Source organism: Vigna radiata, chromosome 2, assembly GCF_000741045.1.
Source record: "Vigna radiata var. radiata cultivar VC1973A chromosome 2, Vradiata_ver6, whole genome shotgun sequence".
Classification (NCBI taxonomy): Eukaryota; Viridiplantae; Streptophyta; class Magnoliopsida; order Fabales; family Fabaceae; genus Vigna; species Vigna radiata.
In genome coordinates, this window is record NC_028352.1 from 9,341,140 (window position 1) to 9,365,147 (window position 24,008).

At 29.7% G+C, this 24,008-nt stretch overlaps 3 protein-coding genes across 3 annotated transcripts in view; 1 reads left to right on the top strand and 2 right to left on the bottom strand.

Moving 5' to 3' along the window:
• LOC106780003 (sugar transport protein 1-like) overlaps nt 1-1,524 on the top strand; it is a 6,355-nt gene extending 4,831 nt beyond the window's left edge. The window contains exons 2-4 of the mRNA XM_014668239.1: nt 5-96; nt 360-989; nt 1,078-1,524. Coding sequence (XP_014523725.1) covers nt 5-96; nt 360-989; nt 1,078-1,524 — 1,169 coding nt within the window. The remainder of the gene's footprint in view (nt 1-4; nt 97-359; nt 990-1,077) is intronic.
• Nucleotides 1,525-9,025: 7,501 nt separating this feature from the next.
• On the bottom strand, nt 9,026-11,180 carry LOC106755283 (F-box/LRR-repeat protein At1g67190). Its single transcript, XM_014637401.2, has 2 exons — nt 10,992-11,180; nt 9,026-10,792 (listed from the first exon to the last, which is right to left on the bottom strand). The coding sequence occupies exon 2, from the start codon at nt 10,521-10,523 to the stop codon at nt 9,264-9,266; it is 1,260 nt and encodes a 419-aa protein (XP_014492887.1). The 5' UTR covers nt 10,524-10,792; nt 10,992-11,180; the 3' UTR covers nt 9,026-9,263.
• A 1,027-nt stretch (nt 11,181-12,207) lies between these two features.
• LOC111240670 lies at nt 12,208-13,014 on the bottom strand. The gene is made up of 2 exons (XM_022776169.1): nt 12,580-13,014; nt 12,208-12,498 (listed from the first exon to the last, which is right to left on the bottom strand). Exons 1-2 carry the CDS (start codon nt 13,012-13,014, stop codon nt 12,208-12,210), a joined length of 726 nt encoding a protein of 241 aa, XP_022631890.1.
• Nucleotides 13,015-24,008: the final 10,994 nt, after the last annotated feature.

Here is a 24,008-nt window from a genome sequence, read left to right on the forward strand (position 1 = left end):
CCAGATACTACTGAATCACATGGTTTAGCTAACTATCGTTGGGCGTTAATTCTCAGCCGCGTCTTATTTGGTTTAGGAATTGGATCTACTCATCAGGTAATACTATCTATATATTTTTATATAAACTTTTATTCACATTTTCATATATTGTAGTTAATAACATACTATCATTATTACAAATTGGTTTAAGATTTTTTTAAATTTACAAACTTAGAAGGTAAATTATGTGTTAACATGATTTTTAATTAGTTAGGTTACATTAATAGGATGAAAAAAAGAAACACTTTAATTTTCATTATATGAAATATTACTTATGTTATGTGTCATGATGTTACAAAGTGTTTTTTCTTTTTTTANAGTCTTTGTCCATGTATATAAATGAGGTTGCTCCATATCAATATAGAAGAGTTCTTAATATGATGTTCCAATTGGTAACTACTATTGGCATCTTTGTTGCAAATCTCATCAACTACATTGCTGCGAAGAAGGAGGATGGAGAAGGGTGGCGTTATAGCTTACNTTTTGAAATTTTTCCTCTTGGTATTTATTNTTTAGNNATANTTTATCTTCCAGAATCACCAAATTTTTTNATTGAACGTGGTCTTCATGAGAAGGCTAAGAGGGAACTTATTGAGATTCAAAACACTACAGATGTTGAGGAGGAGTTTAACGATCTTGTGATAGTAAATGAATGCTCCAGAGCAATGAAAGACCCTTGGATCTCTTTATTAAAGAGACAGTACAGACCCCAACTTACATTTGCCATAGTCATTCCCTTGTTTCAGCAACTCACTGGCATAAATGTGATTATTTTTTATGCTCCTATTTTGTTCAAGACCATTGGTTTTGGAGCTCATGCTTCTCTCATGTATGCCATGATCATTGGAGGTTGCAACGTAATTGCCACTCTTGTCTCCATATTCACTGTTAACAAGTTCGATAGACGAACTCTTTTCTTAGAAGGAGGAATACAAATGTTTATTTGCCAGGTAACCTATTTTCTTAACACTCTTTTAGTGTTATTTTACTTGTATAATGTGATTAAATTGTTTTTTGTTTTGATTTGGCTTTGCGTAGATCCTNATAACCGTAGCAATTGCATGTAAATTTGGACTTGATGGAAATGTAGAAATGTTGCCAAAGTGGTATGCTATTGTGGTTGTGTGTGGCATATGTGTATACGTGGCAGGATTTGCATGGTCTTGGAGTCCTCTAGGATGGTTGGATCCAAGTGAGATTTTTCCATTTGAAGTGCGTCCGACTGCACAAAGCATCAATGTCTTTGTGAACATGATATTCACCTTTGTCANTGCGCAAATTTTCACTACCATGCTTTGTCACATGAAGTTTGGATTGTTCATTTTCTTTGCATGTTTGCGCATTGTGATGAACACATTCATTTACAAACTTCTGCCAGAGACCAAGGNCATTTCCATTGAAGAAATGCATGTTATATGGCAGAGTCATCCTTATTGGAAGAANTTTGTTAAACCAATTGATGTCACTATTAGTNATGAGTGTTAAGAGACTATTATTATACTTAATCTTTTTTTTAATATAAACTATTTTTAGTAGTTTAGTACAAAATACGTATTTTGTTAGTTCTAATTTTTCAACATTTGCATGCATGTGTGGAACCTTTTAGTTGTTCATTTGAATTGTTAGCTTTTATATAATAATTTTTTTTTTTCAATAGGAACATAATAAGATAAAAGTATATTTATATATAGAATGAGAGAAGTAGTCCCGTCATCATTCACGAAGGGGCTCTCACTGACCCTTGTGGATAACATAGACCACGAGTTTGTCTACAACAATTTCTCCATTGGTTTATTCATCCCAGACCACCATATCTACATAATGGCATGGTAGTTTTGTCTAGTTCTATCAAAAATACTATATGTTGGCACCAACACCAGAGGTACAACAATGTAGATATTGGCAGAGTGGTAAGTTGCCTTCAATAGTATAGAACATCTTGTCATTTTACTTTGTGCAAACCTAAAATAGCCATGGTAGATATTGGTGGTTTGGGATTGATTGAATTTTATATATATTTTGGCCTTAAAAAAATGATATTATAAGAATTTGGTAACAAGAATCTAAATCCCGAAATTTCTTTATTCCAAACTTCAAATTTAATAAATCTCAAACCACTAACATATGACATATCTACCATGACTATGCAGTGTGCATGACCCACTATGTCAATCGTAAAGGGAGATTTATAGTGTACAAATTTATAATACTTTACCAACTTAAACGAACCTTAATCACAGTGATACTCACCTCAAATATCACCTCAAATCCTACTACCATGAACACATTCCTGTCATGATCGAGCCACAACGCCATTGACGTAAACCTTAATCCAATCCCCTTTAGAGTCCATAGCAAATTTATGAATATTTNAAGTTTTGATCACAATATTCACGATTCTGAACTTGTGACCAATACTTATTACTATTAAATATTCTTTTGAGTTAAAATAATTTTATAATTAATTTTAGTGAATATTACAAAATAAGAGTTAAGCTAACACAAGTTGTAGAATGAAATCATCGTTATAATTGGAAAAAGAAAAGTTTGAGCTCAAAGAAGTACCAAAAGAGTCGAAAAACTTCCTGAAATTGACACCCTCGTTCACTTTGATGAAGATTTTATGCAAATGAAAAAAAAAGAAAGCTGAAAGAGCTAGAATTATTTATGAAATTTTAAAAGGTAAATTCACATGAGATTCCTTCATAAACACAAGTTATTTTGCAATTTAATATCGGTTGATCCAGAAGGAAAATTAAATTGCGAATTAACATATATTGAATTCTTTTCTATTACAAGCGGTTTGAATTTCTTGATGTTATTTCCTTTTCTATTTATACCTTTGAATTATTTACCCTTCAGTCTAGAAGACTCTTGCATGTAAGAGAGTTTAGGAGACAATGCTTTTTAGATTCATTTATTAATATTCTTTTCTCATTGGCAAATGAAAGAAAAAAAAGGGGAACTCAATCTCAATTAAACGCTACACAACTCACATAAACCCCGAATGAAGCATGCGCCACAAGGAAACTTTACGGAAACCTACAATTCGGTGATACATGTAACCAGATTTACATGGTCTTGGGGTCCTCTAGGATGGTTGGTTCCAAGTGAGATTTTTTCGCTTGAAGTGCGTTCAACTGCACAAAGTATCAATGTCTCTCTGAACATGATGTTCACCTTTGTCATTGCACAAATTTTCACCACCATGCTTTGTCACATGAAGTTTGGATTGTTCATTTTCTTTGCATGCATGCTCATTATGATGAACACATTCATTTACAAACTTCTACCAGAGACCAAGGGCGTTTCTAAGAAATGCATGTTATGTGGCAAAGTCATCCTTATTGAAAGAAGTTTGTTAAACCAATTGATGTCACTGTTAGTTATAAGTGTTAGGAGACTATTCTTCTATTTTTTTTTTTTTGTAATATAAACTATTTTTAGTAGTTTAGTAGGAAATATTTACTTTTTTTGTTCAAATTTTTCAACCGTGGAACCTTTTAGTTGTTCATTTGAATTGTTTTATATACTATTTTTTAAAATTATTGTCTTATTTTTTGTTTTTTGAAACATAGAAACATATTAAGATAAAAGTATATTTATATATAAAAAGAAAAAAAACGACCTTTATCATACTTAATACTATAAAATTATTTTGAGTTAAATTGATTTTTTAATTAATTTTAGTGAATATTATGAGTTAAGCTAACACACAAGTTATAGAATTAAAACATAATCGCAATTGAAAAGAAGGAAAGTTTGAGTCTAAAGCATCAAAAGAATGAAATAGATTGAAAATTTTGTTCCTCAATTTGACACCATCGTGCATTTTGATGAAAATTTTATGCAATACTTTGCAATTTAATATCAATTGGTCCCAAAATGAAGGTTAAATTACGAATTAACATACGTTAGTTAATTTTAACCATAAAAATTTATATATAATTTGTATTAGATTATTTTAATCGTAAAAATTTATTCCTTTCTTTTGAACAATTTTATCTTTTTAGAAGTATGAGCTCCAGTGGAGAGCCTATAGCCACCAGTGATTTTTTTTTTTGGTTACGACGATTATCTGAGTAGATAAATATTATTATTATTATAGGAGTAGGAGTATGATTCAAAAACACATAGACAGATGATATGTTAGGTATAAACTTGTAAATAATGGATTTTTAAAAAAAGTAAATAATTATACTTACTTTAAATATAAATTTTGTTTTTAAATTTATGAATTTTGATAACTTAATATGCGAATTAGTGGATTATCTCGCTCACTTGAAAAATCAATATTTTAAACTGAAAATTTATTCAAATAATAAATTAAAGTAGTTCTTAAAAAAATGTTAAAATGATGTATTTCCTTCTTAACATGACACGTTTTAATTTAATAAATGCTTATTTGATGGATTTTACGTTCATATACTTTATCTTAACAAATGAAAGAAAAATTCTATTAAACTTGGTCTTTTTCATTTTCCAATTTACTATTTGGAAACACGGACAGATTGATTTATTCACGAGTTTTTTATAAACTAAATACGGATCGATATAGTAATTTATTTTATCTACTAGATTAATAAGCTACTTAAAATGCGAATTTATAAGTGGAATTTAATTATATTAGAATGATTTATTTACTTACCTAATGATCACGGTATTAAATTCTTGTGATAGTGGTGGAATCCAGTCGTCAGCGTAGGGAAGTTGAAATTTCAGAAAGTGAAAGACAGATGTGATGACCGGATTGGCCGGTTAGTTTTTGGCAGTGATTTATAAGAAAAACTTTTAAAATTTTCGTGTCACTTCTGCATGCTCCGTTTCTCTTCAAACCTTCTAAGTTTCATTTCCTCTTCCTTCTTTCTAGTATTCTTCTTCTTTTTCTCTATAAATTCTTATCTTTTTATTTCTCCTATCATTAATCAGATTACGCCTGAGTCTTCTTGGTGCCAAGCTCTTTCATTTGCATCGATCAAGTGGTTGTTCTGAGTTGGTTCTCTCCCTAAGCAACCTGTTTTCGAACACATGCAAGCCAAACTTCTAGTTGCATATGTTCATCAATTTCATCTTCACATAATCTTAATCATGTTTTGGTCTTTTGGTTAATTTGTTCCCTTGTTCGGTGAGTTATATATATTCTAGAAAAGGTTGGTGTTTTAGGTAACGCATTCTTCTATTGATTAAGCAACTGTTCTGCTAAAAAGGTAAGGGAAGCTTGTAATTTAATTAAGATTCTTTGTTATGAATGATTGTATGATTTTAATGATGCTATGTTGATGATTTGGTTGATATTGAAATATTGTATGTGTTAATATTTAATAAATGGTATGAACTGGGTAAGAATGGGGTCTAATCGTAACTCTGCAGTATTTTGCAGAATTCTGTAATTGTCGCCGATAGTCATTCGTGACTGTTCGGTTTTCCTTTGGCGCGTTTGGTCCTAACTGGATTCTCCTTTTGTAGAGGATTTCAGTTAATGACCAATCAGTCTCCCTTATATATAATTGAAAATAAGCGTTCGGATGATGTATAATATTCTAAGTTCTACCTAGTAGTCGGCCTAGTTAAAATATAATTTAAGTTTTCAATACCATATTTAATCCCAGTAGTAAGTAAGTGTTATTATTCTAGTGCTCGGACCTATTTATCCATTTTTGTACAAGTTTAGAGTTATGCAGAACGACGAGCGTCTACTGCTGAACGCTCGGTCTTATTCTCTTACTCGGTCATAACCGGGTTTGGTCTCTTTGAAGGTTTGCCCATTAATGACCACTCGGTATTAGGAAAGGGGCGTGGAGTCTAGTACTCACACTCGGTCATGTATAGTCTTAGTAGTGCTCGGTCTTATCCCAGCGCACGGTCTTAGTAGTGCTCAGTTTTGTCCGAGCTCTCGGTTTCTTCAATGTATTGGTCAGTTAATAAGTATTCGGTTTTTAATAGTGATCGATCTAATGGAATAAGTGTTTGGCCTAAATCCTTTAGTGTTCGGTCTAAGCCTGTAGTGTTCGGTTTAAACTATTAGGGTTCGGGTAAATAAAGTGCATAACTTGATAATAGCGTTTTGTCATGTTATTCCATGAGTGTTATTTCGTTCGATTTTATTCATAAAAATGATGATATATCTCTCGGTCTTGTTCAGATAGGAGTTTTGTTGTACGGTTCGGTTTGATTGTATTAATGGTTAAGTATGATAATTTTTGAAAGAGTAACATTAATTGAATAATGTGGATATGAAAGAGTATTCCAAGGAGGAATATCTCCTTGATGATTATCTGATGGTAAAGTATGAATGTGGTTATGCTATGTTGACATTTATCCTGATATTTCGTGATTACTCATTCTCACGTAGAGAAAAGTAACTCGTGCGTGAGAATGGCAGGAGGTCCTAGTCCATAAGTGAACTTGGGCGATGTAAGAGAAGATTAACCTCGGGTGGCAGTTGTTGAGCATCCCAACTAGTACACCATCCGGGTGCACAAATGTCGTAGCTACATAATTCATACAGTTCAAACAGTTAGAGTCAAGTGGTTGGTCATTGTATGTATGATGTGTTTGTTCTTTACTTGAAATATATGTATGTTGATGGCATGCTATAATTGACTATGAATTGATATATGATTGTTTTGATTAATTAAATTACATAAGCTTACCCTACTCTTCTATCTTGTCTTTGTTTGTCCATTCGGTCTTCCTTTCCCTTGCAATGATCATCGTGTGGATGTGAGCAGAAATTGAAGAGTGTTCACTAGAACAAGCACGGGAAGGCGAAAACCCCGAAGTTTAGTTTAGGATTATTTGGTTAGTAGTTATAAGTCTACCTTTTGTAAACCGTTCGGTTTATAAGGTTATAATTGTTTGGTACATCTCATCTTTGTACTTTCGTTCGGTTTAAACTTTTGTAACAAACTTATGCTCCTTGTAAAGTTTTAAATTTTTAAGTATTTTTAGAACCTTTGTAAATATTATTTTTTTAAATTCCAATAATTGTCCTATAATATTATTATATGTTAACTCCTTATATAGTATTATGTTATATAATTTTTGGAATGTTACAATTGTGGTCTTTTATATTATACCGTTAGTTAGTGAAAATCTTAACTATTTCATTGTTACAAAATATAAAAATATGTTATATATTTTTATATGAATTATATTTTTATTTTATAAATAAAATTAAGTTTTTAAGTGAATACAATTTATTTATTTTAATTTAATTTTAAAATGTTTATTATTTGTGTTGTGATCATGTAAAAACTTAAATCAACTTCATAAAATTAATTTATAATTTAAATTTTACGTCTACTTAAATATTATTAAATTCATTTTATATTTAATCAAATATAAAATGTTTAATAAATATTAAAATAATTTTACCAAAATTTAAAATAAATTCATTTTAATTTAAATTAAATAATTTTATTTTATATTAAAATAAAATGTTGTATGTGTAAGAAATAAATTTTCAACTATACATTTTTAAAGTGACATAATTAAATGGAAATATGTCTATAAATTTGATGTTACAGGTCCTACTTGGGGAGGTGTAGAGAGTAACACCCTAAATTTAAATGTGTAAATAAAAGAAAATCCTCAAATAGTTTTAATAAAATCATCAAATAGATAACTATAAAAGAATTAATATATCTTAATAGTTTAATTTAACCCATAAAAATGCAATCCAGTTAGGTTAGACGAAAGGGTAAAATTGGTAAGTTGAAAGAAAACTAAGGAGTGAGAATGGGAAAAAAAAAGGTACGAATAAGATGGCCTTTCACTTTCGCTCTTCCTTCTCCATTTAGTCTGTCAAGGTTAATAAATTTTTTACATTTTTTATATTAGAAATGTTAAATATGTTCCAAAAACTTCAGTATTTTAGAAATGTATAAATGTACCCTGAAAATGTATTTCTAGGACACGTATAAATACCTAAAAATAGCTTCCAAAAATTAGTTTATAGAATGTATTTAACATATTTTGAAAAATAATTTGTAGAACATCTACCAATTTCCCAAAAACATATACCGTCCAGAAATTAGTTTCTGAGCAGGTTTTTTTTTTTTCCTGTAAAATTAAGTATAAAATTATGAGAATTGTTTGAATCAGTAAGGATTGAGACAAGGAGGTTCTTATAAGGAATTGAAATTTGAGTATTGTGGGGAATGTTAGCTTTTAAGATCTAGAGATGAAAGTTGAAAGTGAATGAGGATAAGGGTCATTGAGTTTCCTCATCTAGGGACAAAATTTTCGTCACAGTTGGAACATAGGTGTTAAGTGTGTCATTCATGTGGTTGTGAAGAGTTTCATAGGTAAAATAGAAAATGATGTAGGAGAATAATAAGTTTGGTAAGGACCTAGATGAGTAGGTATGGTGGTGTTTAAGGTTGTTTAGAACATATGTTTTACATTCCTCTACATGTTAGCTGAGTACCTACTGAAACAATGTTTCATAGTTTCATGTTATCACCACTTCAGCACTATTTGACACCAATTCATCATCTAGTTGATTGGTTGTCATATTAATAAACAGTTATCATCTCTCCACTCAGTGTAAATCATGCCAAACACAGACTACATGTTTTGCAAGGTATGAATGATTAGAGTCACTAACTGCAACCTGAGGATTTGCTGACAAGTGTAGGCAGAAAACCATCTGACATAAATATGGAAGAACAGAACATAGAAACTATGAATATGTCACAGTAATAAACATGTTCCTAATTGCAGCTCATATATATTATATATGAGAAAATTGTTTTCCATATGTGACATAGATCAGACTACTGAATAGTCAGTTGAGGTAGGAAACTCCTAAGAGAATAGATCTAAATAGAAGAGAAACAAAAAAACATGAAACTCCTAAGAAAAATACTTTGAATGATACTGAAGGCCAGCTATACTATCAACTCTCTTCTCTAAAAAATTGAATCTGTCACAATGCTTCATGTTTTACTTTTACAGTCTTAATTATAAGATCAGAATTCCCAGAACAGAAATGAAAGTGTAAAATTTCCAGATTAGTTCATGGCCATTTTGTTTACTAAGAAGTGATCCAAGTTTTGAATCTCTATCGTAAGCTGTCTTTGTTGGTCAGTCACCCAAATTTCAGAAGATTTCAAACAAGTTAAAAGTTGAGTATAAACTTTTTGAATTGAACGAGTTACCTGCAAATATGCCTACGCAATTAGACTTAATGGAAAGCATGAAGGTATTTAACAAAAATCCTATTCATACTTAAAATGTGGATCTACATGTATGTATCTCCTCATCATGTCAACCATTGCTGTGGTGAAACTGGCTAAGATCTGACATTCTTCATGAGACTTTGCCTCAGAAACAACTCCATGAATGACCAATTTCTTGAGATTGGGACATCGCTTAAGCAGCCCCTCAACCCAATGGGAGAACAGATCATTGATCACAGTCCAACCAAGCTCCAAGACAAGAACATTCTCTAGATAGGAAGAGCCTTGTAAACCATAGTGAAGAACTCCATATCTCACATCATAACTCAGAGATAAATGGCTCAGATAAGGAAAGCAAGTTGCAATTGTTTCCATATCCACAACCTCATCCTCGTCGTCAAACATCACGTCCCAAAGGCGAAGCCTCTTCAGGTTTGATGATCTCGAAATCATCTGGTAAAACTTTGGCCATATAATTGTGAAGTTGCTGATATCCACTGTCTCAAGATCCTCAACTGTGTCGCCAATATCAAGATGTATAACACTAACATCATCAATCTTAAAATGCTTCAAGGCCCCCTTGCCAACAAGTTCAAAGAACTCAAGAGCACAATCTTTCAAGTGCAAGGTCTCAAGCCCGTCAGCCTCCAATATAAACTTGTCCAAACTGATTGATTCTACATACACCCTCTTCAGCGTTGAACTACTCAATTCAACAGTCACCTGTGCATCAGACATTGCAATCTCAGGATTCACAAGCTCCAAAGCTTCAATCTTCGGACATGCATATACCAGAAGATTCAGATCCAATGCAGATATACTGACATAACTCAGGGAAAGAGACTTCAAGCAAGGGAATCGCTGATAATTAGGCTCAACCCCCACTATGGAGTTATGAGCAAGATCTAGTATTTCCAGCTTGTGCCTGCCACATATTTCAAGAATGTTAACATTAGGCATAGTCTTGACATTATAATGCAATTGCCTCAAAGTTTCCCTGGTGTACAAGAGCCAAGCAGTAACCGTTGATGCCGAGAATTCATCCACATCTTCCATCAAAATGGAGAGAGCCTGCAACCCTGAGGTCTGAAAAATGGTTTGTGTGATCAAAATCTCGAGACGGGTAGTCGTCAAATCTCGATAAATGGGCCAATCTTTGGAGCTGAAGGAGAGGGTATGAAGGTGTTTGCAGCACGCTTGTCGCCATTTCCTGCATGTTGCAGAGGCTATCACCACATCGCGTGCAGCCCTCAAGTGAGACAGAATGTTCCCAATCACTTCTACAGGAAGCTGGTCCATGATGCTGCAATTCCCAACTTGGAAACCCCTCACAACGCTATATCTATCAAACAACCTTTGTCTCGTGTATTGTGTTCACAAGAACCAACCAACACCAGAATAAAAAACAAAACCAACATAAACAAAAACCAACAAAACAAAATCCTGTTCTAAAATCCTTCAATTCAATTCAATAGCAATTTTGGAAGAAACCTCAGAAATCACTCCAGAATCCTCAATGCATTTCATCAGATGCAAAATGCTCAACATCTCTCATCAGTTTCTCTTCTCTGGATCAGTTTGCACAGAAATCACCAAATTAGGGGAAGTAATCAAGATTTAAGATTTAATCAAGCAGGTAAAATGGGATTCGGGGAATAGAATTAAGGATCAGAAATTAAATTAAATAAACCATAATCATCAACAACAACAAATTGATTGTAAAATAACAGAAAAAGTGAGTATAGGATAGAGAAAATGGTTGTTCACCTATAAAATAATGAATTACGAAAGAGGATTATTGTTGATTGCTATTGGGTTAGAGAAAAAGGGAGCGATCGGACCGGAGAACGAGTCGTGAAATCTCAAAGTGTGAAACCAAACCAAAGTTGGTTCGTTTGAGTTTGATTTCGGATTTCCCAATATTTTATTCCTATGCGTTTCAGTTACACATACTACAATTGTTCTGTTTCGAAATTTTGTTTTAATTTCTATAGTAATTAGGAAATCCAAAACTTAATTTATATTTATTATTTAAAATATTAATTATTGTTATTATATTTATTTGTGTCGGCAGTAATAACTACAAAGTTGAAAAATCAAAGGCTTTTAATTTTTTTCTTCTACCCCTTTATTGTTGAATTAATTAGGTGTGACGTGACTGATGACAAAAATTATATTGCTAATTATTTGATTATTTTTAATGGATATTTTGAACTTTATCTTTAATTTTCAAGAAAACGGTGTTATATATTGTTTGGATTCACCATACCTCGAATGCATGATACCGTATTAGTATTCAGTATCACATCATATGACAGCCTTGGTTCCCACTTCGAAACAATTATGGTTTGTTTTTTGTCTTGCTCACTTTCAGTTTTTATGATTAGAATAACTGCTATTACATTTTTTTTTTATCGATTAAATTTTATTTAGATTTAAAATTAAGAGAAAATTTTATTAAGTGAATAGTGATACTCATTAATCTTTATAACTTTTAATAAATTTTCATCAATATAATAGAGGTGAGTATGTGACTTTTAAAAAATTTGTGTTGTTCTATCTCTTTGTTTTTAGGTAAAACTCCTTCAAAGGTCTCTGTTTTCGTAACTTTTTCCCAGTTCAATCCTTGTTTAATTTTTTTCCCAATTTGATCCTTAATAGTGTATAATTGATTCAATTGAGCCATCGTCGTTAATTCAAGTTAACCCCGTTAAAATTTCCCTATACTATGAGTCTACTGTGCATTTTTTAAATTACGTGTGCATTTTTTAAATTACGTGGCAAGCATCAAAGTGTCTACTATGCATATTTTATTTACGTGGCACTATCTTTTCATCATGTAAAGTCGAATCTCCTTCAACATTGTAACAATAGGTTTTGTCGAGACACTGTTGAAGGCTTCTGACATGTTATTCACTAAGGTATCACATTGAGTTGTGCTTGTGAACCGAGATCTGGACCAAAACCTAAGGNATTGCACATGTCAGCCATATAAGGAGTAGCTTAAAATAATGACAAACTGAAATAAATTTAAAGTTAAGACTTCAGACCTTGGAGGAATAGCTACCAAATGTCGAAATGCTTCCTCATTGACCTCTCGGATACTTCTCATTTCACTCTCCCATTTCTGTGGGTGGGTTGCTGTTGCTGCCCTCCACATAAGCTTTTTGAGGTTCTTTCCTGGGAACTTTTTTCTGAAATTGGCATACAAATGCCTTACACAAAATCTGTGAGATACTCCAGGTAAGAGATTTTGCACAGCTGGTAACAGACCCTGTAATTACAGGTAACATACATATGCATTATTACGTGATCCATCATCAAAAAAGAAACATTTATAAGACTAAAAACATACCTTTTGTTGATCAGATATCAATGTCAGTGAAGAACAAACCTCAGTTCCACCTAAGTCTTCAATGAGTAGCTCCATAAACCATGACCAAGTGTCTTTATTCTCAACCTCAACTATGGCATATGCGAGAGGCATCATTTGATCATTTGCATCTCGAGCAACAGCAGTTAATAGCCCTCCACGGTATCTACCTTTTAAAAAGCATCCATCAAGGCCAATTATTGGACGACATAAGAGAAAACTATTTTTGCATGCCTTGAAACATGCATAGAACCTCAAAAACACGGGTTTTCCATCATTTTCTTCAACTGCAACCTTGACAGTGGACCCTGGGTTTCTTGCCAATAACTCATGACCATAATCATATAGTCTAAGATATTGCATTGTGAAGGATCCTTCAACTTCATCTGAAGCATACGCTTTTGCCCTATAAGCCATATTTTTAGATACAGCTATGTTCCATTTCCTACTTATTTTATTTATAATATCATTGTCCTTAACATTTGGATTCTCCCTCACTGTTTTTTCGAGTTTTTTACTTAGCCATTTGGAATTGAACACACCTAACTTGTGCTCCCTACTGCATGTGTGTGTGTGTGTCCACCACAGTCCTCAACTGCCAAGTATGTACTGCCTCCATGTAAGCAAAATAAGCCATCCAAGGACATGATCCTTTTGATCCAACACACTCAAGCCTTATTCTCTTCTTATCATTTTTCAAAAATTTCAGATTTCTTCCATTCTGTAGTGCATATGTTTTGATGCCATCCATGATTTCTTTTTTTTCCCCATAATATGTTCCGACCTCCCACTTGAAATCCATCATATTCTTTGGCATATTGAATGTAATAAATTTCCCATATCCCTCTACAACCTCTTCCTGATCACTTTTTTTATCACTTATCTCAGGAGAACTTAGGTCCTCTGATTCCCACTCATCATTGAATAAAGAGGTATCATTAATGTCTTCATCTTCCAACTCTGTATCAGACAACACATTGCGTTCAACATCCACATTAAAACAAGTATCATCACCTCGGTATTCACAATGGATATTGCAATCTACTAAACCATCCATACCACTAACTTCACCAATATCTCCATTCGATGAACACCATTCATCAACTTCTACTTCTATGTTACCCTCGACAACATCATTTGTTTCAGCTTGAACATCCTCACCTCCTTTATCACCCTCATTGATTTCAGCTTGAACATTCTCACCTCCATTATCACCCTCATTGATTTCTGCTTGAACATCCNCACCTCCTTTATCACCCTCATTCATTTGAGTTTCAACATCCTCACCTCCTTCATCACCCTCATGCATCTTAGGTTGAACATCATCACCCCCTTCATCATCCTCATGAATCTGAGGTTCAACATCATCACCCCCTTCATCACCCTCATGAATCTCAGGTTCAACATCATCACCCTCATGGATCTCAGCTTCAACATCCTCACCCCCTTCATCAACATTGTAGTCAATCATCTGAATCACATCAGCTTCAGACACAAGGTGAACAACATACAAATGAACCTCTCCATTTAACTTAGATAAATTAACCATGTGCATGGCTCCTACGTCGTCAATCAAAGGTTCTAGCTTATTATCCAAAACAGGACCACATCCGACAGAATACCATAATTCCTTAAATCCATTATACCCAAGTGCTTTAACTACACTACATACTACAAAGTAACTCCACTTGTCAGGGTCAAAAAACATAGTATTACTATCCCCTACGTACTTTAGGCACCCTTCGTTCACCANTTTCCCCCCATGGTGAATCACAAGCTGTATATCATCGTCCATGACAGAGAAGATAATGAAAAATATTCTACACCTATAATTAAACGTAAAAAGACAAATATTAAAACTTTAATGAGCTGAAAATGACAGTAGATAAGGATATTTAACTATGGGGACAGTTGGGACCACAANCGNGTGCAACCCTTTGGCACGACACCCCAACCCCACATTCGAAAAGCTTCACCATATACAAACAACATCCACCGAATATTATATTGATGTCTATGTATGGAACGTGTACTAACCTGGAAAGAAGATCAACCCCACCACCGCTTACGAAATGCGTTTTTGGTCTTCGCGATTCCCCTCGAAGCTCCAAAATGCAACCCTTAAACAAGTGAAACAGCTCAAATGCCCTAATTTCCCTCCTCACAATGGACTTCGAATGCTTCTCATTCACTACGCTTCACACTCTCTTCCCAATTTGAAAACCCAAAATCCTTCTCTGAAAACGGAACCCTAATTCCCAATCCATATAACACACCCCATTTTTTAATTTCTTTTATTAAGAAGCTGACACGTAACAAAAAAGTGCACAGTAGACATTTAGATGGAAGCCACGTACTCAACAGTAACCACGTCACACTCACAGATTCAAAAAAATTAACAGGGTTAACTTGAATTAACGACGATGGCTCAATTGAGTCAATTATACACTAGTAAGGATCAAATTGGGAAAAAAAATTAAACAGGGATTGAACTGGGAAAAAGTTACGAAAACAAGGACCTTTGAAGGGGTTTTACCTTGTTTTTACTTATAATATAGTTTTTACTAAATATTATTAAAAAAGATAATGATAGTTAGACATCAATCTTTTTAATAATGTTTGAATATTATTTATGTGTTTATGTGATTGATTCACGATAATATTTATGATTATTATTATTAATTATAAAATAATTTTAGATTAATGATATGTAAATGATATTAAAAAAATGTTAAAGCGGTATCTTATGCAGCAAAAACAATGAGAAAATAAAAAACTAGAACGCACTTGGTCTCCAAATACGAATTTAAATTCAACCAGTAGTTACGAGGGTGGGAGAATATTATAATTATGAGTAGGTATGAAGGTAGAATGATGAAATGACAATTAATTTGTTGGACATTTTTGTAAGAACTTGTATAAAGAAAATAAATTTATTTTATTCATAAACTAGAAGCCATAGTAATAAAATAAAATTATTAAAATAGATCTATTAAGAAGATGTCTATTTTACATCTTTTGAAAAAGGAAAAATATTTTGGATTTAGGGCATTTTTTTAGTTTTCATCTGGTTTGTCATTATCATAAGTGGATGTCTCTCTTTTAATAGACAATAGATATATTTTATATTAGACGACTGTGTATGTGTTACTAGAAAAAAAAAATCTTTTATAGCGTTCATTATGTCATAGTTTATCAGGAACCGTAACATAATATTATACGGTGGCAATTTCGTAATTAAATTATGTTTTTTATATATGCTATGTAGCATATTATATATATATATATAATATATATATATACTTTTCATTATAAATTTTGTTTAGAGTGTTAAATAATTGGAAACATATACTCCTAGAAAAGTTTGTATGGAATGAGTAAGATAATTTTTGCATATAGCCTTTACCAATATTTTATTTGGATGTTTAAGTATTGTATAGTTTTCATAGTCTCTAGTATAATAATTTTCACACTCTTTAATATTTTATTGTACATTAGGAGAAATTTTGATATTTAAGTATTACTTTTACTACTTCAAAACATTAAATATTTTAATTTTTTGTAATATGAAATTCGTGTAATTTACATATTATAGTATGCTAAAAAAATTGTTGATTTTTTTAACAAAAAATAATAGATATTACATAGGTTGTGTACTTAACCCACCCATGTAATATACTATTTATCGGTTAAGTTTACATTTATCTAATATTTGTTGTTTGCTTTTTTTTTTTTAATTCGGCAACACTTATTACGTCACTTAAGTAATGTATTTACTTCTTCCACTTTAAAAAAAATTTCACTATTAAATCAATTTTGATTTAACCGATGTGATATTTTAATATTTACATCGATTGTTTAATTAATGTAATATGTGTTTCAAATATTACATCAATATATACAATATCGATTTCAAAAGTAATCTAATATGTTTGAAATTGTCGATACAATATCTATTTAATGTACTAATGATTGTTAAGAAGAATATCTCTTATCTAATTCAATTAAGAAATAAAATTGGTCCTATATAAAATCAGGGGTCAAAATTGATAAAACTAGTTCAATAAAATAAATAATACATTAAAATCTTAATCATTTTCTTGCTTATTCTACATACACTTGTTAACAATAAATATTGATATATATTATTAAAATTTCAATTCAAGTATCATATAAAAATTTTATATATTCTAAATTATGAGAACATTTAAAACTTATTCTTATTTTTAACATCATAAAATTATTACATTCAAAATATATTTAAAATAAATTCATAAATACTTCAAAAAATAAAATAGAAACTTAATAAAATATGTTAAAAATGTTAAACGAATTTTCTAAGATATTTTTGTACTAATCTTTCAGTTTTTTGTTCTTACTTATGTTACTGTCACCCTCAGCTCTTACCACTAATTCCGTATAAAAATATATTATTATCGTATTAGAAAAAAAAAACAAGAGATACACAAACACAATAGTAAGCTAATGCAAGAAATGATAAGAAATAATATACTACAAATAGTAATATATCAAATTAATCAAAATATATAATAAAAAATAAGCTCTTGAATCATCTTGTCTCATTTTTCCATGTATTACTATAGAAATACTCACTCAATGAATATTCTCTTTAAAGACCAACATAAAAACTCAGATAATGTATTTAAAAGAAGAAGCTTAATATGAAATCAATAATAACTTATAATAAGATTATCAAAACAAATCTTTGCTAAAAATCAATCCTTAACTTAGTCCTTCTTATTTTCCCATAATGGACTCATAAGACTTTACACCTATCATACTTATCTTCAACTCATTATTTCTTACAACTTATTATCAAGTGAAACTCGGGTATCTTGTCTAGTCATGACAGAGTTAACTTTCTTAACTCCTTAAGTATAATCCTCTTTCATATCATACTATTTGTCAAGTGAAACCTCTTTCAACTCTCACCACCTAATTATTTCCTCTATGTGAGTTAGAGAGTCATACAACAAATCTCTTTCAATACACTTTGACTAACCCTAGATTGGTATTTCTCTCTTGAAAATAACTAATTTAAATTACTATATCATAACCAAAATTTTCAAACAAGCATACATCGACGAACAAAACTCAATTTGATCATCATTTCAAACTAAGGTATGAAAGAATCATAAGTTTCTCTAACATAAAATCTTTAAAATTCCCTAAAATCTTTAAAAGCCTAAGTTTGTAATCAATTACACTCAACGTGTAATTGATTACTGGAAAAGGTAACAGGTGTATCCATGTTCCTAATTAATTCATCAATCAAACAAATTTTCAAAATCACATGTTTATCTAACCAAAATCAAACAAATCCACAATAAATTCATAAATTTCTCAACAATAAATACCCTAATAAACTTCGTATTTCTTAATAATTCAATTCCTCATATCTTTATATTTTGGTTATCTATGCTTCTACTCTCTTTAACCATTACCCTTCGTATAATAATAAAATTGTAAGTATAATCATCATGCAATCACAAAAAACACATTCAATCAATGAAGTTTCTACTCATCTAACTCTTCCATGACTACTTTAATACCAATTTCATAACATAAAATCAATCATGACTCAACATATCCAAACCGGTAGTTTCACCCCACTTGGGAACTTAATAGTACAAACCCAAAAGTCTCTTCCTCTCACATATTCTTAACTTTCTCTAGACCAAGGAAGATATCACCACTACAAATATTATGCATTAAACTTATACTTCTATTAAGAAATTTTCAATTTTATAGCAACATTCAAACACAACAATCACTCGACCAATTAATATCTGTTCAAAAATAAAACACTAGATTTAAAACATGAAATTTGCTTCCCTTACTTGTTAAAGTTTGTCTAACTTTGCTCTCCCCCCTAAACAACATCAACTGCGAATAAAGGAGTTAGTTACTCCTATACATTTTAAACACTAGAAAAGAATAATTAGAAATATCTCTAGCCTCTAGAATGAGTTTCTACCCAAGAATTTAAAGAGTGTAAGGTCTTCTATTTATAAACTTTACTAAACTCACAACTCTTAAGTTAGGTCTAGAATTTGTACTTGATTTTGCATTTGAAGTAACTAACTCTATTAATAACTGATTTTGTTGATATATTCTCTGATCTTTAGTGATTTTCACTTATTTACGAAATTATAAACCAAATACTTATATTTTATAAAATTATTTAATAAAACTTTAATTCTTTAAAAGATAATAATAAAAATAAAAATAAAACAATAAATAAATAAAATAAAAAAAACATGATAATGATAATTATCAGTAGATTACTCAAGTAGTGTTAATTCTTAAAAAAAAAGAATGGAAGCTAATTCTAAATTTTGGGAGAGAAAGAAAAGCTTTTGTGGAGAACAAGAAAGAAGAAAAGGGTCTTTTGAAAAAATAATTTTGGGGTTCTCACAGCATTCTCCACTAGAAAAAATATTTTCCTCCAAAATTGGTTTAAGAAGGAATAACTAAGATATAATTAATTTATCATCTTCTTAATTTCTTAGGTGAAAACACCAAATGTAAGATCCCACACTTGTTAATGGTGTAACTTTAAGAAAACATGTCTACCAACAAAAGAATTTTGGTATTAGAGCAGTTTGAACCTTAGATGAACAGTGGGAAGTGAGGTGTTATATTTTTTGTATCTTGATTGTGTGTTTGTCTTAACGATTATGTTGTAAGTCTAATTTAGCTTATTTAGTCAATGAAAACAATAATACTAAGAAAGAAATAACCGAGAGTTAGTGATGAGGGTGCACCACTCATAACTAAACCTATATTATTTTCTACCTTAATTCTAAATGTTTTCACTAGTGAGTGAGTTGATGATAGTTATATGATTTATTGTATACGACATGTTTTGAATGATTGTCTCCATATTATGGTTAATTTTATTATGAACATATGTTTGGTTTTTAGTGTATTATATTTATTTACATTGAATGTTTTGGTCCTAGATTTTGGAATTGTCTCTTTAGTGTTTGATATTATTATTATGTCAATAATTGTTTCGATGTAACATTATATATGTTTAGTTGTTTTGTTGTTGAAGGACATACATTTTAAGTGGAATTAAGATGTTGATCCTTGAAGGATATATTATTTTCAGTACGTATTTACCATTTGATAATTGTCGTTTTTAGCTAGTGAGGAATAACAAGTAGTATGTTCAAATTGGAAGAAAATTAGAAGTTAGAGGTTACCTTACTTGTGACCAAGGGTAGTGGTACTAGTGTTTTTGAAGACTCAAAGACTCTCTCTTGATAGTTCTAGTTTCACAAGTTCATTATTGTAAAAGTATAAGAAATTATTTGAATAGAAGAAGTAGAAAAAAGACAATATATTTATGAAAATTTAAATGATTATAATTTNAAGTATTNGTGACATCTAGAAAATGAGAATCTTGTTAGGGATGTCCATGTAAAGAATATAGTCCAAGTGCTAAAATGAATGATCAATAACTTTAGATAATGGAGTGTCAAATACCTGATAGACTATATACACGATTATAGACGTCGGGTCCACAGATTTAAAAACAAAATTTATATTTAAAGTAAGTATAATTATTTACTTTTTTAAAAATCCATTATTTACAAGTTTATACCTAACATATCATTTGTCTACATGTTTTTGGATCATATTCCTATTTATATAACAATAATAATATTTATCTACTCAGATAATCGTCGTAACCTCCAAAAAACAATCACACCGGTGTCTATAGGCTTTCTACTGGAGCTCATACTTCTAAAAAGATCACATTGTTCAAAGAAAAGGAATAAATTGTTACGATTAAAATAATCTAATACAAATTATATATAAATTTTAACGGTTAAAATTAATCCAACGTATGTTAATTCGTAATTTAACATTCATCTTGAGACCAATTGATATTAAATTGCAAAGTAACTTTTGTTGTGAGGAAATATCATGTGACTTTACCTTTTAAAATTTCAGAATTAATTCTAGTCCTATACTCTCTTTTTTTCATTTACGTAAAATCTTCGTCAAAATGCACGACGGTGTCAAATTCAAGAACAAAATTTTCAATCTATTTCACTCTTTTGATAATTTAGACTCAAACTTTCCTTATTTTCAATTGTGATTATGTTTTCATTCTATAACTTGTGTGTTACCTTAACTCATAATATTCACTAAAATTAATTAAGAAATTATTTTAACTCAAAAGAATTTTATAGTATTAAGTATGATAAGGTCTGCTTCTCTCTTTTATATATAAATATACTTTTATCTGTTCCTATTTTTCAAAAAAATAAGACAATAATTAAAAAAAATTAGTATATAAAGGCTAACAATTCAAATGAACAACTAAAAGGTTCCACGATTGAAAATTTTGAACTAAAAAAATACATATTTCCTACTAAACTATTAAAAATAGTTTATATTACAGAAAAAAAAATAAAGTATAAGAATAGTCTCCTAACACTAATCACTAATAAATAAAGTATAAGAATAGTCTCATAACACTAATCACTAATAGTGACATCAATTGGTTTAACAAAATTATTCCAATAAGGATAACTCTATCACATAACATGCATTTCTTCAATAGAAACGCTCTTGGTCTCTAGTAGAAGCTTGTAAATGAATGTGTTCATTATAATGAGCATGTGACAATGCATGGTGGTGAAAATTTTGTGCAATGACAAAGGTGAACATCATATTCAAAGAGACATTGATACTTTGTACAGTTGAACGCACTTAAAGTGAAAAAGTCTCACTTGGAACCAACACTCTTAGAGGACCCTAAGACCATGCAAATCCTGCCACGTAAACACATATGCCACACACAACCACAATAGCATACCAACATCCCTATGTTTCCATTAGGGGTGGACAAATAGAACTGAACTGCACTGTACTACTAAAATTTGTACTAAATTAAAATTAATTTGTCTAAACTGAACTGTAAAATAATTCAGACAAGCTGAACTCTTTTTTGTTTTATCAAACTGGATTGAACTGAACTATATTAAATTGTACTAAACTATAATATAAACTGAATTGAACTACTAACTATACTAATTTTAAACTGAATTGTGCTAGTTTTTAAACTGAACATTATAACAATACATGTTCTTTTTAATTGAAATTATTTTAATATTTATTTTATTTTATTCACAAGTGTCTTACAAATTAATTTTTTAATTATTTGATATTATTATATTTCTTTTATTATTATATGTGTATGGAAATTATTTTATTTATTTTATTTTATTTTATTTATATTTATTTTGTCATGAATACAATTCTACTTTTATATTTATTTTTTTAATTTTTATTTATATATTTTCGTATTTATATGTGTATATAATTTATTTTATCTTTTCATCTATTTATTTTATTTTAAAATAATTTTTTACTTATATTTATTTTGTTGTCTCATAAAATTGTTTTATTAATCAATTATTTATTATTTATATTTTATTATGTAAAAATTAAACTAATATTTATTAATTATTATAATATAATAAAAGGTGATACTAGAAAAGTTATTCTTAATAAACTTTTGTTAATTTTTTTGTCATTTGATATTTCTATAATATTAATTATTTTTGCTATATTATTGTTTTTTTTAATGATATTTCATTATATAGTCATTTAATAAAATTTAATGTTAAAAAATATATTTTAGTTTTAGTCTGTAAAATACTACCTTTTAAAAATAATAATATTGACATTTATTTTAAAGCAAGTTGATTTTTAAAATAAATAGTTATTTTAGTGTGTGTCCTTACACACATTTTAATATCATTAAATTTTTTTTAACATATTTTTACATATTTAATAATATGTTAAAGAATATAATATATTTAAAGTATTATTTTTTTTATATAGTCTTTTTTTTTCTTTTATGGTTTATGTTACTTAATCATTTTTTAAAATTAAATTTTATAAAATTATATTTTACTTTTATTACTTAAAATAATATTACTTAAAAAGTAATATATGTTTATTGATAAAAAAATATAAAAATTTGTGATAAAAAAATTTTGTCTTAAAAAATTAATTATTATTTTTTTATGTGAATGGTTTCTTTTATTAATATTTTATTATTAAATAACTTTTTCTTAACAAGATGAAGCAGTTGAACGGAAACTAGAAAAGAGAAAAGAGTAGATCCAATTTTCATAGCTAACTGAATCGAAACTGTTATTTAGTATAGTAAACTTTTAGTAAAAGTGGATAAGCTTTTTTTAAGTATAATATAGTACAATTAATTCTATAGTATAGTACAGATAAATTATTTTTGCCCAGCCCTACCCACTGGTATTCTAGTTGTCGTGAATCAGGTAAAACGGATGTTATTAATGGCTAATTAATATACTTAATGGTCGTATCAAGGGAAAATATATGGTATTTATGGAAGATTGACAAATTATATGAATGAAGGATTAATGAGCTGGACAATGGTGAGACATGTAAATACAAGATTAATGATTAGGTAAGATTATCTTATTCCTACTTTTACTCAGAATACACAAAAAGCTAGATTGCTGACTTAAGCGTCTTTTCTGCAAGTCCACCACCAATTTGAAGGCTCATCGATGAAAAGTTCGGAGTGAAAGATCGGGGAGTGAAGTTAAGAGATTAAGAGATAATAGTTATCCTCGAACCCTTATCGAAACAGTTTAATTTTTAAAATTAAATGTAGAAATATCTATCCGTTTTGCCATTATGTTTGTTTCCATTCTTATTCATATTTTGTTTTATATTAATAAAATACATTTTTAGTTTATTAGGAAATTTAAAAAATTAATTAATATTTGAAACAATAAATGTATATGTATATCGGCTTTTGATAGATATCACAAAAGTTTTTATATTTGATGAAGAATATTTAATGAGAACGAGACAGTCAAACTCCTGTTTTATTGTCATCCTTAATTATAATTCTTGGCCTATTTGAAGTTTTAGAAAAGTGAATTTGTATGAATTTAATAGCAAAGTGAAATTATTTACATTAAGAAAAAATAGTAAGAAATGAAAAAGAAAACATAAGAGTTAGTGAGAAATTTTATGAGTTTAATAAATTAAAAAAAGTTAATTAATAAAATTAAATTATTATCATTTTACCTTTAGTTATAAAAGATTTAAAATAAAATATTATTATTATTAAATTAAATTTTATTCCGATCAAATTCAACTTTTCTATATTAGGAAACTATGTTTTCTTAGTAAAAAAAAGAAAAAAAAAACGAGTTTTCCATATTTTTTTTTTCCGAACTGGAATTGTAAACGCTACTACTTAACATCTAAAATAATTTAATATTCAGTTTATACTTTGAATATTCTACTTGGCTAGTTAGCTAAAGTTATCTCCATCGTGGTTCCATTTTGACTTATTTTCGATAACCTTC

Coding starts and splice junctions, on each gene's coding strand:
- LOC106755283 (XM_014637401.2), bottom strand. CDS start 10,523: ATGGACCAGCTTCCTGTAGAAGTGATTGGGAACATTCTGTCTCACTTG.
- LOC111240670 (XM_022776169.1), bottom strand. CDS start 13,014: ATGGCTTATAGGGCAAAAGCGTATGCTTCAGATGAAGTTGAAGGATCC. Junction 12,499..12,579: donor TGATATCTGATCAACAAAAG/GTATGTTTTTAG, acceptor CTGTAATTACAG/GGTCTGTTACCAGCTGTGCA.